At 53.0% G+C, this 15,795-nt stretch overlaps 1 protein-coding gene across 5 annotated transcripts in view; it reads left to right on the forward strand.

The window, feature by feature from the left end:
- Positions 1 to 15,795, forward strand: part of MRPL3 (mitochondrial ribosomal protein L3) — a 32,450-nt gene that overhangs the window by 15,224 nt on the left and 1,431 nt on the right. The window contains exons 8-12 of one of the 5 annotated variants that reach the window (XR_013639938.1): positions 7,396 to 7,473; positions 12,783 to 12,860; positions 13,079 to 13,900; positions 14,358 to 15,184; positions 15,235 to 15,786. Coding sequence is in view for 1 of the 5 variants with exons in the window: in XM_078875831.1 (XP_078731957.1) it covers positions 7,396 to 7,473; positions 12,783 to 12,860; positions 13,079 to 13,225 (303 nt within the window). In the remaining 4 variants the exon portion in view is untranslated. Of the gene's footprint in view, positions 1 to 7,395; positions 7,474 to 12,782; positions 12,861 to 13,078; positions 14,334 to 14,357; positions 15,185 to 15,234; positions 15,787 to 15,795 lie in introns of those variants that run through there. The other 4 variants (XR_013639939.1, XR_013639940.1, XR_013639941.1 and 1 more) reach the window with 4 other exon arrangements.

Genomic DNA, 15,795 nt, shown 5'->3' on the forward strand with positions numbered 1-15,795 from the left:
GTGACTGGAGAAATTCATATTCTTTGGGTCTTTATACTCTTAGGTTTTTTCGGTAAAGTCACGTAGGTAAAAATAAAAAACAAAATAAAAATAATAGAAATAATAATAGAAATAAAATAATAAATCACGACGTTTCGGAGGCAACACAAGTCTCCGTCATCAGGTGGGACCGTCACAGCTAGATTTACTGTATCAAGTGAGGCAAAATTCCAAGAGACAAGCTCTTAAATATAAGTTAAGGAGGGGGGAGGGGCTTATCTGAATGTGGTAGCCAATGAATGGAACGTGTTGGGGGGGGGGGTGCTGAAAGAGAACAATAGGTGCACATGTTGTCGTTTTACCCAGTGTTGGTTGACAATCCAAATACAAAAAGGAGAGTACTGTTAAACGCTGGGGATGTCAACACTCGGTAAAGTAGAATAGTACCTGTGTAGTGGTGATACGCGCTGGGTGTATATGTCGTGTGCCAGCGCGTATGTACGGGTGTGTGTGTGGTGACGCGCGCTGACGGGGAGGAGCAGGCGTCAGTGCGCGGGTGGGGGTAGTGCTGCTGATTGGCTGTGTGCCGGTGACGCGCCCAGAGGGAGTGATCGGGTAGCAGCGCGGTGTGATTGGTCGGAGAGTGGAAACACGCGCTGAGCGGAACCGGATCGTGGGGATAGCGCGTGGGGATTGGGTAACGGAGGAGCGGTGCCGACGTTGAGGTCCGCATCCGCTCCGTCTCCCGGGAAGAAGGGGTATATAAGGTGATGCACAGAGGAGCAAGGGGCAGAAGTGGAACCATCTAAGAATGAAGACGAAGGTGTAGAGATAGAGCCCGGAGAGGAGAGAAATGGAGAGTAGAAGAGAGTAAGGTATAGTGTGTAGCCAGCGAGATAGAAAGGTCTACACGAGCTGAGTAATGTATAGTGTGTAGCCAGCGAGATAGAAAGGTCTACACGAGCTGAGTAATGTATAGTGTGTAGCCAGCGAGATAGAAAGGTCTACACGAGCTGAGTAATGTATAGTGTGTAGCCAGCGAGATAGAACGGTCTGCACGAGCCGAGTATGCATACGGTGTAGCCAGCGAGAGAGAACGGTCTGCACGAGCCGAGTATGCATACGGTGTAGCCAGCGAGAGAGAACGGTCTGCACGAGCCGAGTATGCATACGGTGTAGCCAGCGAGAGAGAACGGTCTGCACGAGCCGAGTATGCATACGGTGTAGCCAGCGAGAGAGAGGCAAAGTCTACACGAGGCGAGAGAGGAGAGTGTAGCAGAGGCGCAGAGTCTACACGAGGCGAGAGAAGAGTGTAGCCGAGGCGCGGAGTCTACACGAGGCACAGAGAGCCGGCAGCACAGAATCCTGAGTCAAGAGAAGTGCGGTGTGAAGAAGAGAGGCCACGCGTTGTATTGTTACAAGTCAAGATTTAATAAAAGAAGTGTGTTCCCGTCAAGGAGTTTCCTGCCGTCATTTTCCAATACTTCATCTGGCGTCAGAAGTGAAACGGGCTTCCAAGTATGGAGACGAGGAAGACCCGTAGGACCCACGGGATTGACCGCGAGGAAGACCTGGACGACTCGGAGCCGCTGGTGGCGGGGGGTGAGGAAGAGGACTTGCCCACGCTGCAGGGTCCGTCGACGGCGCCGGCCGAGCGACCGGGGACAGACGCCGGGCTTCGTGAGGCGCACTCCCGACTGGCGGAGCTGCTGCTCGCCGCCGCGTCCATCTTGGCGGAGATCAGCTCGTCGGGAGGAGCGGGGACGGTGGGGGACATTTTACAAGGTCGCCCCGCAGATTCCCGCCAAAACGAATGGGGGATTCCCGCCATTGCGCCTGGGCCTACTTTTGGCGGGAACGGCGAGCGCCACGTGGTGGTGGGTTCCCAAGCGCGCGCATCGACTTCATCAGCGCGCGAGGGGGTCCGCCATCTTACGTCTGCTGCTGGAGCCGCCATCTTAGACACCGACGGACAGGCGGAGAGGAACCACGAGGCGGATGACTTCATTTTTCAGCAGCGCCTGCCCACGTTGTCAGCCTTCAAGGCGGAAGGCGGAGACTGGGGCCAATTTCAGCGAAGGTTTTTGGCGCATCAAGAGATGTCAGCGTGGTCCGATGCTACGGCGCTGCGGGCATTGCCCGCCATGCTGGACGACGATGCGCTCGCGGCCTTCAGGGCTGCACGGAAGTCGGACCGCTCCACGCTGAAGGATGCGCTGGGTTTGTTGGCCAGGGTCTACGGGCCTCCCTCTACATGCCGCCATCAGTTCTACGCAAGACGGAAAGCGGCCACGGAGACCGCGCTGGCCTATCGCACGGCGTTGTTGGCTCTTGCTGATGCTGCGTTCCCTCGGATGGACGAGGAGGGCCAAGACGCGATGGTTTTGGAGCAGCTGCTCAAGTTGGCGCAGGACCTGGGGGTCCCTATCAACACAGCTGATGACATTGATATTTCTTCTTTGAGAGTCGCCACGAGTATTCAAGCGCACGAGGCCCTACAACGGAAGCAAGGCGTTGGTTGCAACGCTGCTGTCGTCGCAGCCCCGGGGTTGGTGGTCGCCGAACCCCAAGTCGTCAGCCCACGAGAGGAGGCGTTCGCCACGGGACGACCAGGGGACTGGAGGCCGGGGGCCCGGTCGCCTCTGCGATCGGGCCGAAAGTCGGAGCAACCAAGATCTACTCCGACCCTCGTCACGTGCTATAACTGCGGCCTCCGGGGCCACGTGGCGTCCGGGTGCCGCGCTCCGCGGCAGCGCGCCATGGGAGCTCGGCTGGACGACGACCGAGAGCCCAAGTCATCTCTACAATCCCCGGTGTCTCGGAACTGACAGCTGCCGATCACCGGCGGCCGGATCTCCGCGGCGGGGCCGGCCCTTTCAGGCCCGTTCCGCGCCGTCTGGAGCGGCCGGAACCGCCGGACGGTCGTCAGTGTCCCGCCCCATACGATGGACCAGCCAGACGGACTCGCGCCAGGTCGTGCTACTTTGCATGACCTGCCTCGTGAGGAGTCGGGGCAGTTGGAGCGCCTCGTCACTGCGTGTAGTCGCAGGGACGTGGGGCGCGTTCGTTTCGAATTTGCTCGTATCGTGTTATTGTTGACTTTTCGCGTTCATTGTCAATCTGTACATAGTTATTCTTGTTGTTGTTGTTGTCGTGTTATGTTACGGGGCACACTCGGGGGGTTATGGGGTTTTTTTTTGTTGGTTGTCGTTTTATCGTCGTGGTTGGTTGTTGTTAGCAGCCGGGCCGGCTGCGAGCTATGTGGGAGGGGGTGATGTAGTGGTGATACGCGCTGGGTGTATATGTCGTGTGCCAGCGCGTATGTACGGGTGTGTGTGTGGTGACGCGCGCTGACGGGGAGGAGCAGGCGTCAGTGCGCGGGTGGGGGTAGTGCTGCTGATTGGCTGTGTGCCGGTGACGCGCCCAGAGGGAGTGATCGGGTAGCAGCGCGGTGTGATTGGTCGGAGAGTGGAAACACGCGCTGAGCGGAACCGGATCGTGGGGATAGCGCGTGGGGATTGGGTAACGGAGGAGCGGTGCCGACGTTGAGGTCCGCATCCGCTCCGTCTCCCGGGAAGAAGGGGTATATAAGGTGATGCACAGAGGAGCAAGGGGCAGAAGTGGAACCATCTAAGAATGAAGACGAAGGTGTAGAGATAGAGCCCGGAGAGGAGAGAAATGGAGAGTAGAAGAGAGTAAGGTATAGTGTGTAGCCAGCGAGATAGAAAGGTCTACACGAGCTGAGTAATGTATAGTGTGTAGCCAGCGAGATAGAAAGGTCTACACGAGCTGAGTAATGTATAGTGTGTAGCCAGCGAGATAGAAAGGTCTACACGAGCTGAGTAATGTATAGTGTGTAGCCAGCGAGATAGAACGGTCTGCACGAGCCGAGTATGCATACGGTGTAGCCAGCGAGAGAGAACGGTCTGCACGAGCCGAGTATGCATACGGTGTAGCCAGCGAGAGAGAACGGTCTGCACGAGCCGAGTATGCATACGGTGTAGCCAGCGAGAGAGAACGGTCTGCACGAGCCGAGTATGCATACGGTGTAGCCAGCGAGAGAGAGGCAAAGTCTACACGAGGCGAGAGAGGAGAGTGTAGCAGAGGCGCAGAGTCTACACGAGGCGAGAGAAGAGTGTAGCCGAGGCGCGGAGTCTACACGAGGCACAGAGAGCCGGCAGCACAGAATCCTGAGTCAAGAGAAGTGCGGTGTGAAGAAGAGAGGCCACGCGTTGTATTGTTACAAGTCAAGATTTAATAAAAGAAGTGTGTTCCCGTCAAGGAGTTTCCTGCCGTCATTTTCCAATACTTCACCTGTAAAATAAGATGGTCCAAATATGTGTAGTTAAATCTTTTTTGTATGGTTAATAACATCTTTCCAATGATTACTCAGTTTGTACCCATCATCACGGTTGAAGTTATGTCTGTGTTTGTATATCTGGATGGCTTCATGTACAAACCTTTGATGGTAGCCAGAAGGTTTGCAGAGCACCTTGGTCTCGGAAAAGACAATATCATGAGAGCCCACAGCGTTGTAGCAATGATCGGCAACAGCGGAAGACTTAATTTTGCCGTGTTTCAGATCTGACTTGTGCTCGCGGACACGATCAGAGACATCACGTTTCGTTTCCCCAATGTATCAATCACCACAGCTGCAACTCAGTTTATAGACTCCAGGGTATTGCAAGTCAGGAATGACATCCTTCACAGATGGAAATATATCACGGATTTTATGTACTGTACTGAATCGGACTTGGATCTTATGTTTGTTTAGAATTTTGGAGATATTTTTGGTCACGCCTGCTATGTATGGCAACGTGATAGTGTTGATCGGAGTTTCAAGTGGCTGTTTTTGTGAAGGATGTCAATCCTGACTTGCAATACCCTGGAGTCTATAAACTGAGTTGCAGCTGTGGTGATTGTTACATTGGGGAAACGAAACGTCATGTCTCTGATCGTGTCCGCGAGCACAAGTCAGATCTGAAACACGGCAAAATTGAGTCTTCCGCCGTTGCCGATCATTGCTACAACGCTGTGGGCTCTCATGATATTGTCTTTTCCGAGACCAAGGTGCTCTGCAAACCTTCTGGCTACCATCAAAGGTTTGTACATGAAGCCATCCAGATATACAAACACAGACATAACTTCAACCGTGATGATGGGTACAAACTGAGTAATCATTGGAAAGATGTTATTAACCATACAAAAAAGATTTAACTACACATATTTGGACCATCTTATTTTACAGGTACTATTCTACTTTACCGAGTGTTGACATCCCCAGCGTTTAACAGTACTCTCCTTTTTGTATTTGGATTGTCAACCAACACCGGGTAAAACGACAACATGTGCACCTATTGTTCTCTTTCAGCCCCACCCCCCCCCCAACACGTTCCATTCATTGGCTACCACATTCAGATAAGCCCCTCCCCCCTCCTTAACTTGTATTTAAAATTGTATTTAAGAGCTTGTCTCTTGGAATTTTGCCTCACTTGATACAGTAAATCTAGCTGTGACGGTCCCACCTGATGACGGAGACTTGTGTTGCCTCCGAAACGTCGTGATTTATAATTTTATTTCTATTATTATTTCTATTATTTTATTTTTACCTACATCACTTTACCGAAAAAACCTAAGAGTATAAAGACCCAAAGAATATGAATTCCTCCAGTCACGAAAGCTTTAAGTCAAGATTATATAAGTATGTAACTTCCTGCCGATTTGACAACACTAAATGCAAGCTTGGGCAAGGCAGAATAACAACAAGAACAGTCCCAGACCACACCAAGACAACAACACACAGTCCCTCAATTAAATTGCATATTAAAATTAAACTATCGATACACAGATAAGGATCAAAGTTAGATATCAATTCGGGACAGCCCTATAGAATCGAATCACAATCCTTTACATTAAGCTGTGAATGCGCTACCACAGGGCCATGTCACTAAATCTGAGTGTGCGATGTGGAAGAGGGTGACCGCGCATCGCAGGCGTGCGCACGGACGCAGCACCAAGCCGCGCGTTCACGAGGGTGGCCGCTCATTCGCGAGGGTGGCCGCGCGTTCGCGAGGGTGGCCGAGCGTTCTCAAAAGTAGCCGCGCGTTCGAGAGGGTGGCCGCTCATTCGCGAGGGTGGCCGCTCATTCGCGAGGGTGGCCGCTCATTCGAGAGGGTGGCCGCTCATTCGCGAGGGTGGCCGCTCATTCGCGGGGGTGGCCGCTCATTCGAGAGGGTGGCCGCTCATTCGCGAGGGTGGCCGCGCGTTCGAGAGGGTGGCCGCGCGTTCGAGAGGGTGGCCGCTCATTCGCGAGGGTGGCCGCTCATTCGCGAGGGTGGCCGCTCATTCGCGAGGGTGGCCGCTCATTCGAGAGGGTGGCCGCTCATTCGCGAGGGTGGCCGCTCATTCGAGAGGGTGGCCGCTCATTCGCGAGGGTGGCCGCTCATTCGAGAGGGTGGCCGCTCATTCGCGAGGGTGGCCGCTCATTCGCGAGGGTGGCCGCTCATTCGAGAGGGTGGCCGCTCATTCGCGAGGGTGGCCGCTCATTCGAGAGGGTGGCCGCTCATTCGCGAGGGTGGCCGCTCATTCGCGAGGGTGGCCGCTCATTCGAGAGGGTGGCCGCGCGTTCGAGAGGGTGGCCGCTCATTCGCGAGGGTGGCCGCGCGTTCGAGAGGGTGGCCGCGCGTTCGAGAGGGTGGCCGCTCATTCGCGAGGGTGGCCGCGCGTTCGAGAGGGTGGCCGCTCATTCGCGAGGGTGGCCGCGCGTTCGAGAGGGTGGCCGCGCGTTCGAGAGGGTGGCCGCTCATTCGCGAGGGTGGCCGCGCGTTCGAGAGGGTGGCCGCTCATTCGAGAGGGTGGCCGCGCGTTCGAGAGGGTGGCCGCGCGTTCGAGAGAGTGACCGCGCGTTCGAGAGGGTGGCCACGCGTTCGAGAGGGTGGCCGCGCGTTCGAGAGGGTGGCCGCTCATTCACGAGGGTGGCCGCGCGTTCGAGAGGGTGGCCGCTCATTCGAGAGGGTGGCCGCGCGTTCGAGAGGGTGGCCGCGCATTCGCGAGGGTGGCCGCGCGTTCGAGAGGGTGGCCGCTCATTCGAGAGGGTGGCCGCTCATTCGAGAGGGTGGCCGCTCATTCGCGAGGGTGGCCGCGCGTTCGAGAGGGTGGCCGCTCATTCGCGAGGGTGGCCGCGCGTTCCAGAGGGTGGCCGCTCATTCGAGAGGGTGGCCGCTCATTCGAGAGGGTGGCCGCTCATTCGAGAGGGTGGTCGCTCATTCGAGAGGGTGGCCGCGCGTTCGAGAGGGTGGCCGCTCATTCGAGAGGATGGCCGCTCATTCTAGAGGGTGGCCGCGCGTTCTCAAAAGTAGTCGCGCGTTCGAGAGGGTGGCCGCACGTTCGAGAGGGTGGCCACGCGTTTTGCCGCAGGGCCCCGCACGTGTGTGGCCCGGAACCAAGATGCCCGGACACATGGGGAACATCTACCGCACCGAGCATGGTCTCAAGGTGGCGCCCACGCTGCACCACGCATGCACACATGGAGGAGTGTCCACGCACGCACAAAGACAGAGATCCCCCGTGTATCCTGAACATACTTTTGGGGCAAGTGCTGTTAGCGAGCACCTATGAAGGCCGGCACGGCACACGAAGGGGGTGGGTGGCCAGAACCATGTCGGCCTCCTCTGTCTCCCTAGTGACGATGTTTAGACACTGCACCAGGTACTAATTTGAAGTTGAGTTGGCCCAGGGGAGGCCCAGGACCGGTTCATATTATCATCACTGGTGTTGGCTGTGAGCGGGAATCAATCTCGGGTTGCAGGGTTCGCTAATCGCTCCACTACCACTCCCCGCTGCACTACGACACACATGCACACATTCACAACAACCGCCATTCACCACTTTGTGGCGGTGACGTCACCACGGCGCTTGTGCCAGGCTATGTGCACATTAAAACCACGTGAAGTGTCGAACGCCCGCTGGCAGGAGGTCACAGGGCAAACCCAGGTGCTATGGGTCAACTGACTGTAATGACTGGCCGATGCACCACCTGTGCCCCCTACTGTGCCAACATTCTGCGTTTTAGCCGCCCGCCACTTCGTTCATTGTTGTGAGCGTCGCTCCTCTGCCCTCCATTGTTGCTGGTGCCTCCAACTGCCCAGTAGCGTCCTTCACGAGCCTCCTGCAAAGAGGCCAATCTTGACACCGCCGGTACCAGTCATCGGCAAGTCCATTCAGTTCCACATCCTCTTGTACCACATCACTCCATCTCTTCTCTAGCCTGTGTCACGCCCGTTTAGCCCCCTTTATCCGGCTGAATAAAAGCTGTTTAGGCATGTGGTGGCTGGGCATGCGGGCTCTACATAACCCAGCCAACGCAGCCTTGCCTGCCAGAGGAGCTCACCGATGGGACTTTGTCCAGATCTTTCAAGAATTTGTGAGCTCATACAATCCAGTCTGGTTAAACTCAGGATGGATTGTAGGCAGGCTAGCCTAAATGTTTATAACCGGCGAAGATGGTCCACGTATTGCAAGCATAACTGCCCCATCACCAATTGGGAGTTGTGGAGGGGGAGTGTCTGATGGTACAAAATACCCAGGCAGGTGCTTAGTTTCAGTGGGGTTGATGGTAAGGCCCCGCCTCTTAGTGGCACGCTCCAGGTTCGGCAGCAGCGCTTCCAACTCCTCCTCTGAGTGAGCAGCAATCACCATCCCTTGACCGCACCTGGGCATCGATCAGCCTCCCATTATATCTGTTCCAGATGGAAATTTCTTCGGTACAGCCATCGAAAGCTTCACGAACTACGTGGTCGAAATAACACTATGTAACACAATTTTTGCTCCTGGATAGTAAGTGTTATTTCGTAATTGCTGATGCCTAAAAAGTATAGAAAATGGCTATTATTCCCCAAAAACTTTGCTTTTGTGACCAGGACAGTGATATTTTGAAATTTACCTATTTTCAATGCGAAAACAGGCGAATTTGTGTCTTTTCGTTCACATAAAGTCAGAAAACAACAACATATGAATCAAAATTAACATGTATTTATACTAAAGCAATACAAAAATTACGACAAAAGATTTATAAGTGAGTTGTTTTTCGAGATTTACGATTATACTGTAAACCACTTTGACGAATCAGCCCCCAAATGTAGTTTCCCATCATGTTCTCGTTATACTGCCCTTAGTAGCGGCGTTCAAAGTCCAGTATATCCTGGTGGAAGCGCTCGCCTTGCTCCTCCGAGTACGCTCCTATGTTCTCCTTGAATTTATCAAGATGAGCATCAAGGATACGGACTTTGAGGGACATCCTACAGCCCATTGTGCCGTAGTTCTTCACCAGTCTCAACCAGCTCCACATAGTTTTCGACCTTGTGATTGCCCAGGAAGCCACGAACCACTGCGACAAAGCTGTTCCAAGCCACTTTCTCCTTACTCGTGAGCTTTTTGGGGAATTCATTGCTCTCCAGGATCTTCTTTATCTGTGGTCTGATGAAGAAACCGGCTTTGACCTTTGCCTCAGACAGCTTAGGGAAGAAGTCTTGAAGGTACTTGAAGGCTGCCCGACTCCTTATCTACAGCTCTGACAAATTGTTTCATATGGCCCAATTTTACGTGCAGTGGTGGCATCAGCACCTTCTGGGGGTCCACCAGTGGCTCCCACTTGACGTTCCTCCTCCTCACAGAGAACTCGGTCCGCTGTGGCCAGTCCCGCCTGTGGTAGTGTGCCTTAGTGTCCCTGCTGTCCCAAAAGCAAAGATAGCAGGGAAACTTGGTAAAACCGCCTTGGAGACCCATCAGGAATGCCACCATTTTGAAATCACCGATGACCTCCCACCCGTACTCATCATACTTCAAGGTGTCCAGCAAGGTCTTGATGCTGTTGTAATCCTCTTTGAGGTGCACCGAGTGAGGCAGGGGAAGAGACGGGTACTTGTTACCAGTATGGAGCAGCACGGCTTTGAGCCTCCTGGGTGAGCTGTAAATGAACAGGCGCCACTCATTCTGGTTACAGGCGATTCCGATTGCCTCGAACAGACTGGTCACATTGTGGCAGAAACAGAGTCCATCTTAACGGGTGAAGAAGCTGCAAAAAGGTTGGTGACGCTTCCTCTGATCTGCGACTTGCACACTTTCATCCAACAAGTTCCACTGCTTGAGCCGAGACGTCAAAAGCTCGGCATTGGACTTGGTGAGACCAAGATCTCTGATCAAGTAGTTGAGGTCTTTTTTGTTGGGGTAGTATGGGTTTCTCTTCTCAGCTCCACCTCTGAAATTGTCATCTGGATCTACAACGTCTTCCTCGCTCTCTGACTTGCTGCTCTCTTCTAAAGATGGCTCTTCTCTCTCCGGAGGAGTGGGTTACAGGGAGCTCATGGCAGTGTGGCACCGGGGCGATGGATGAAAGAAGGTCCGCATATGTGATAGCAGGTGAATTCTTGCCAGTCCGACGTTTGGAAGGGTCCACCATGCAGAAGTAGTAGTTGCTTGAGTGGTCAGTGGGTTCCCGCCAAATTCTTGGAATAGCGAACTTCATGGCTCTCTTTTCTCCTCTGTACCATCCTACAAAAATACATTTATTTCACCCATGACTAATGCGTAAGAGATTCTCGCAACATTTTTCATGTACGATATATTTTTTCAATAACATTTTAAATTGTTAAACATTTTAAAATTAAAAACTTTTACAATGTAATTTTTTTGACAAATTTTATAACATAAAATTTCGAGCAACAATTGTTCATCTTACCTTCCAGAGTTTTTTTTAGCATTGCTCGCAGGTGAAATGTGGTGCCCAGGGTTTGTCTTGATCCCCGACTGGCATGCCGAAATATGCCTTGTAGGCCTCATACATCTTAGCAGATGCTTCCACAGAATACTTTTTCGCTCTTGTCTTGATAAATTGGCCGCATACATCGCAAAATGCGTCTGCCGGATGGTTGCAGCCTCTTGATGCCAGATTCATAAAAATGCAGATATGTATCCACTTAGGCAGCTAGAACTAAACTGAACTGGTGGGCTTAAGGACCCTGTATTTATACTACTATTTATATTACTGGAACGTTCTAGAATGTTCTATAAGTTACTCCAAGTTTACTCAGCACTGAATCTATCTGGAATGTTCTGGAAAATAGGTAAATTTCTAAATATCACTGTCCTGGTCACAAGCAAAGTTTGTGGGGGATAATAGCCATTTTCTGTAATTTTGAGGCATAAGCAATTAGTAAATAACGCTTACTACCCAGGAGCACAAAAAAAATGTTACACAGTGTAATGTGGGAGCCAGAGGACATTGCTGTCACACCCCAAGGAGAACAGGGAATGGCTGCGACTTCCGACCACGTAGTTTTACCCGGGCCTGCTCGCCATCGTGAAGGTCCTTAATGATCCTGAGCAGAGAGTCAGAGACTCCGAAAGCACGAAGAATAACCCAGGGTCAATAAAGCAGAGATTTAGGTACGTTGGGAATTCTCTACACTTCTGTTGTAGCAGATGGACAGAAAATATGGCATATGCGCAGGACCGCCCTTTCCTGAAACCACATTGGGGCACTGCAAGCCTCTCCTCAGCGTGCCTAGCAAGGCGATGTTGAATAATCCTTGCCAGGACCTTTCCTGGCACACTGAGGAGGTATATGCCCCTGGAGTTGTTACAGTCTATGCAGTCCCCCTTCTTAAAGAGGGGGACCACCAGGGCACCCTTCCAATTCTGCGGAACCCGTCCAGTGGTCCAGACCGTTATTATGATGTCATGTAATGCAGTCTGCGCAGAAACGCCACCCTCCCTCAGCATTTCGCTTGGGAGATCATCTCTGCCCGGTGCCTTTCCTGGTCTGAGACTGGATTGCCTTCTGTACTTCCTCAACAAATGGCACTTCAGCCAGCCACTCACAGGGGGTGACTACTTCTTCCAATATTTGAGGCACCACAGCCTCAGCAGGGTCATCCCAACTTTGTCACATGATGTTTTTCAGGCTGAAGGATTTCCCTTCCCCCACGACCTCACAGAAATGCTCAGCAAATCTGAAAACCTGTTCCTGGGGGTTGGAGATCGAATTACCTTTCCTTCCCCGAATGATGGTGATAGGTATGGCGCTGCAAGTTACTTTTTTGATGGAGTTAAGGAGTGATTTCTGATCTAGGGCTACTGAGGCAGACTCCATCTCCTGAGCAACCAGCGACCACCACCCATCCTTGCAGCACTTCACGGCTCTCCGAACCTCTGAGCGAAAGCTGTGGTAAGCCTCCTCGTTCTCTGATGTGGGATACTGTAGACGGTGAGAGTGGGCCTCTCGCTTTTTCTCAGCCAGCCTGTCAACCAGGGTCTCTGGGGAGGTTTGGACCGTGTACCCAAAGGAGCCATTTCAGCTGCATGAGCTACAGCCCTGAACCTCGCCCATTTCCCCTCGGCATCACAGGAGTGGAGGACGATGCGCCAAGCCCAGCTGCAAGCGATGAAATTCTCGCTTGCAACTTTCATCAGCTAGCTGAGACCAGGCTACTGTGGGTTTGAATGGGGTCCTGGGTGTACACCCTCCACGAGTGGAAGAATGGCAGACATTTTACAGATGACACATTAACACACTAGCATCCACACAAACATATGCAGCAGTATCTATACACACTCGTATATGCCAACCACACACTTATGCACACGCACGTATGCATGCAGACTCGTTTGTACACTATCCAGACACAGTTAAGAACCAAAAATAAATAACAAAAAATGAACTCTATTAATTAGATAGCTCATGGAGGTTGATTGCCGTGTGGGTGGTTTGATTGACTGTGCCGGCTTGTGTGTGCATTGATGCTCAGGTGTGGAGGGTGAACACCAAGTACAATGTACTGTACGTGCACGGCTCCATCCCGGGCCACAAAAACTGTTTGGTCAAGGTGAGTCCTGCAGTTTCCTCCACTTGCAATGACTTCCTTGCCGGTGTCTGTGGTATAGCTGGTAGGGATGTATAAACATCGCCATTAGGGAGACAAAGGGCGTGGTGCTGGCTACCCACCCCCTTGGGTGCCATGCCAGCCTTCATCAGTGCTCGCTAACAGCACTTGTGTGTACCTATACGCGCATGCCTATACGCGCGTGCTTGTGTTTGTCACAGGTGCGGGACACCATCCTGCCCAATCGCTTGAAGTTCAACGAGAATCCGCCCTTCCCCACCTACTTCGCTGATGGCGAGGAGGAGCTGCCTGAGGAGTTGTTTGACGAGGAGCTCTTCAATTTTGACCAGCCGTCCATCACCTTCTGAGAGCCCGAGCCCCGTTCTGCCCACACACAGCTACTACAGACACACACAAACTCAACACACACACACAGCTACTACAACAACAACAACAAACACCATTCGCCACTAAGTGGCGGTGATGTCACCACGACGCTTGTGCCAGGCTATGTGCACCTTGAGGCCACGTGAAGTGTCGAACGCCTGCTGGCAGGAGGTCACGGGGCAGACCCAGATGCCACAGGTCGACTGACTGAGACTACTGGCTGATGCAGCTACTACACACACAAACAGCTACTACAGACACACGCAAAAAAGACAAAGATCCCCCGTATAACCTTAACAGACTGTTGGGGCAAGTGCCGTTAGCGAGAACCTATGAAGGCCGGCACGGCACACAAAGGGGGTGGGTGGCCAGCATCACACCTGGCCACCGTTGTCTCACGAGTAGCGATATTTAAATGTCACACTAGCTACTCATTTGAGGCTGAGTTGACCTAAGGGAGGTCCAGGGCCGATTCAGATAATGTCACTGGTGTTGGCCGTGAGCGGGAATCGAACTGGGGTCACTGGGTTTGTAGTGCAGCACGCTAACCACTACCCTACCACTTCCCACTGCAGACACCCACACACACAGCCATCTGTCTCTTTCTCAGCCTCCGAGCCCTGGCCTAGGTGCACACACACACTATCCTGGCCTAGGTGCACACACACACACACTATCCTGGCCAAGGTGCGCGCACACATACACTATCCTGGCCTAGGTGTACACACACACACACACTATCCTGGCCTAGGTGCGCACACACACTATCCGGGCCTAGGTTCGCACACACACACTATCCTGGCCTAGGTGCGCACACACACACACACTATCCTGGCCTAGGTGTACACACACACACACACTATCCTGGCCTAGGTGTACACACACACACACACTATCCTGGCCTAGGTGTACACACACACACTATCCTGGCCTAGGTGTACACACACACTATCCTGGCCTAGGTGGACACACACACACACTATCCTGGCCAAGGTGTACACACACACACTATCCTGGCCTAGGTACACACACACACACACACTATCCTGGCCTAGGTGTACACACACACACTATCCTGGCCTAGGTGTACACACACACACTATCCTGGCCTAGGTGCACACACACACACTATCCTGGCCTAGGTGCGCACACACACACACTATCCTGGCCTAGGTGCACACACACACTATCCTGGCCTAGGTGCACACACACACACTATCCTGGCCTAGGTGCACACACACACACTATCCTGGCCTAGGTGCACACACACACACACTCCTGGCCTAGGTGTACACACACACACACTATCCTGGCCTAGGTGCACACACACACACTATCCTGGCCTAGGTGCGCACACACACACACTATCCTGGCCTAGGTGTACACACACACACACACTATCCTGGCCTAGGTGTACACACACACACACACACTATCCTGGCCTAGGTGCACACACACACACTATCCTGGCCTAGGTGCACACACACACACTATCCTGGCCTAGGTGCACACCAGAGGTGGGACAAAGTCATTGTTATGCAAGTCCAAGTCGAGTCGCAAGTCATCAAATTCATGACTCGAGTCTGACTCGAGTCCAAGTCACATGACTCGAGTCCACATCTCATAGGTGGGACAAAGTCATTGTTATGCAAGTCCAAGTCGAGTCGCAAGTCATCAAATTCATGACTCGAGTCTGACTCGAGTCCAAGTCACATGACTCGAGTCCACACCTCTGGTGCACACACACACACACTATCCTGGCCTAGGTGCACACACACACACTATCCTGGCCTAGGTGCACTCACACACACACTATCCTGGCCTAGGTGCACACACACACACTATCCTGGCCTAGGTGCACACACACACACTATCCTGGCCTAGGTGCACACACACACTATCCTGGCCTAGGTGCACACACACACACTATCCTGGCCTAGGTGCACACACACTATCCTGGCCTAGGTGCACACACACTATCCTGGCCTAGGTGCGCACACACACACACTATCCTGGCCTAGGTGTACACGCACACACACACACTATCCTGGCCTAGGTGCACACACACACACACTATCCTGGCCTAGGTGCGCACACACACACACTATCCTGGCCTAGGTGTACACACACACACACACACTATCCTGGCCTAGGTGCGCGCACACACACACACTATCCTGGCCTAGGTGTACACACACACACTATCCTGGCCTAGGTGCACACACACACACACTATCCTGGCCTAGGTGCACACACACACACTATCCTGGCCTAGGTGCACTCACACACACACTATCCTGGCCTAGGTGCACACACACACACACTATCCTGGCCTAGGTGCACTCACACACACACACTATCCTGGCCTAGGTGTACACTCACACACACACTATCCTGGCCTAGGTGCACACACACGCTATCCTGGCCTAGGTGCACACACACACACTATCCTGGCCTAGGTGCACACACACGCTATCCTGGCCTAGGTGCACACACACACTATCCTGGCCTAGGTGCACACACACACACTATCCTGGCCTAGGTGCACACA

Source organism: Lampetra fluviatilis, chromosome 42, assembly GCF_964198595.1.
Source record: "Lampetra fluviatilis chromosome 42, kcLamFluv1.1, whole genome shotgun sequence".
NCBI classification, from domain to species: domain Eukaryota; kingdom Metazoa; phylum Chordata; class Hyperoartia; order Petromyzontiformes; family Petromyzontidae; genus Lampetra; species Lampetra fluviatilis.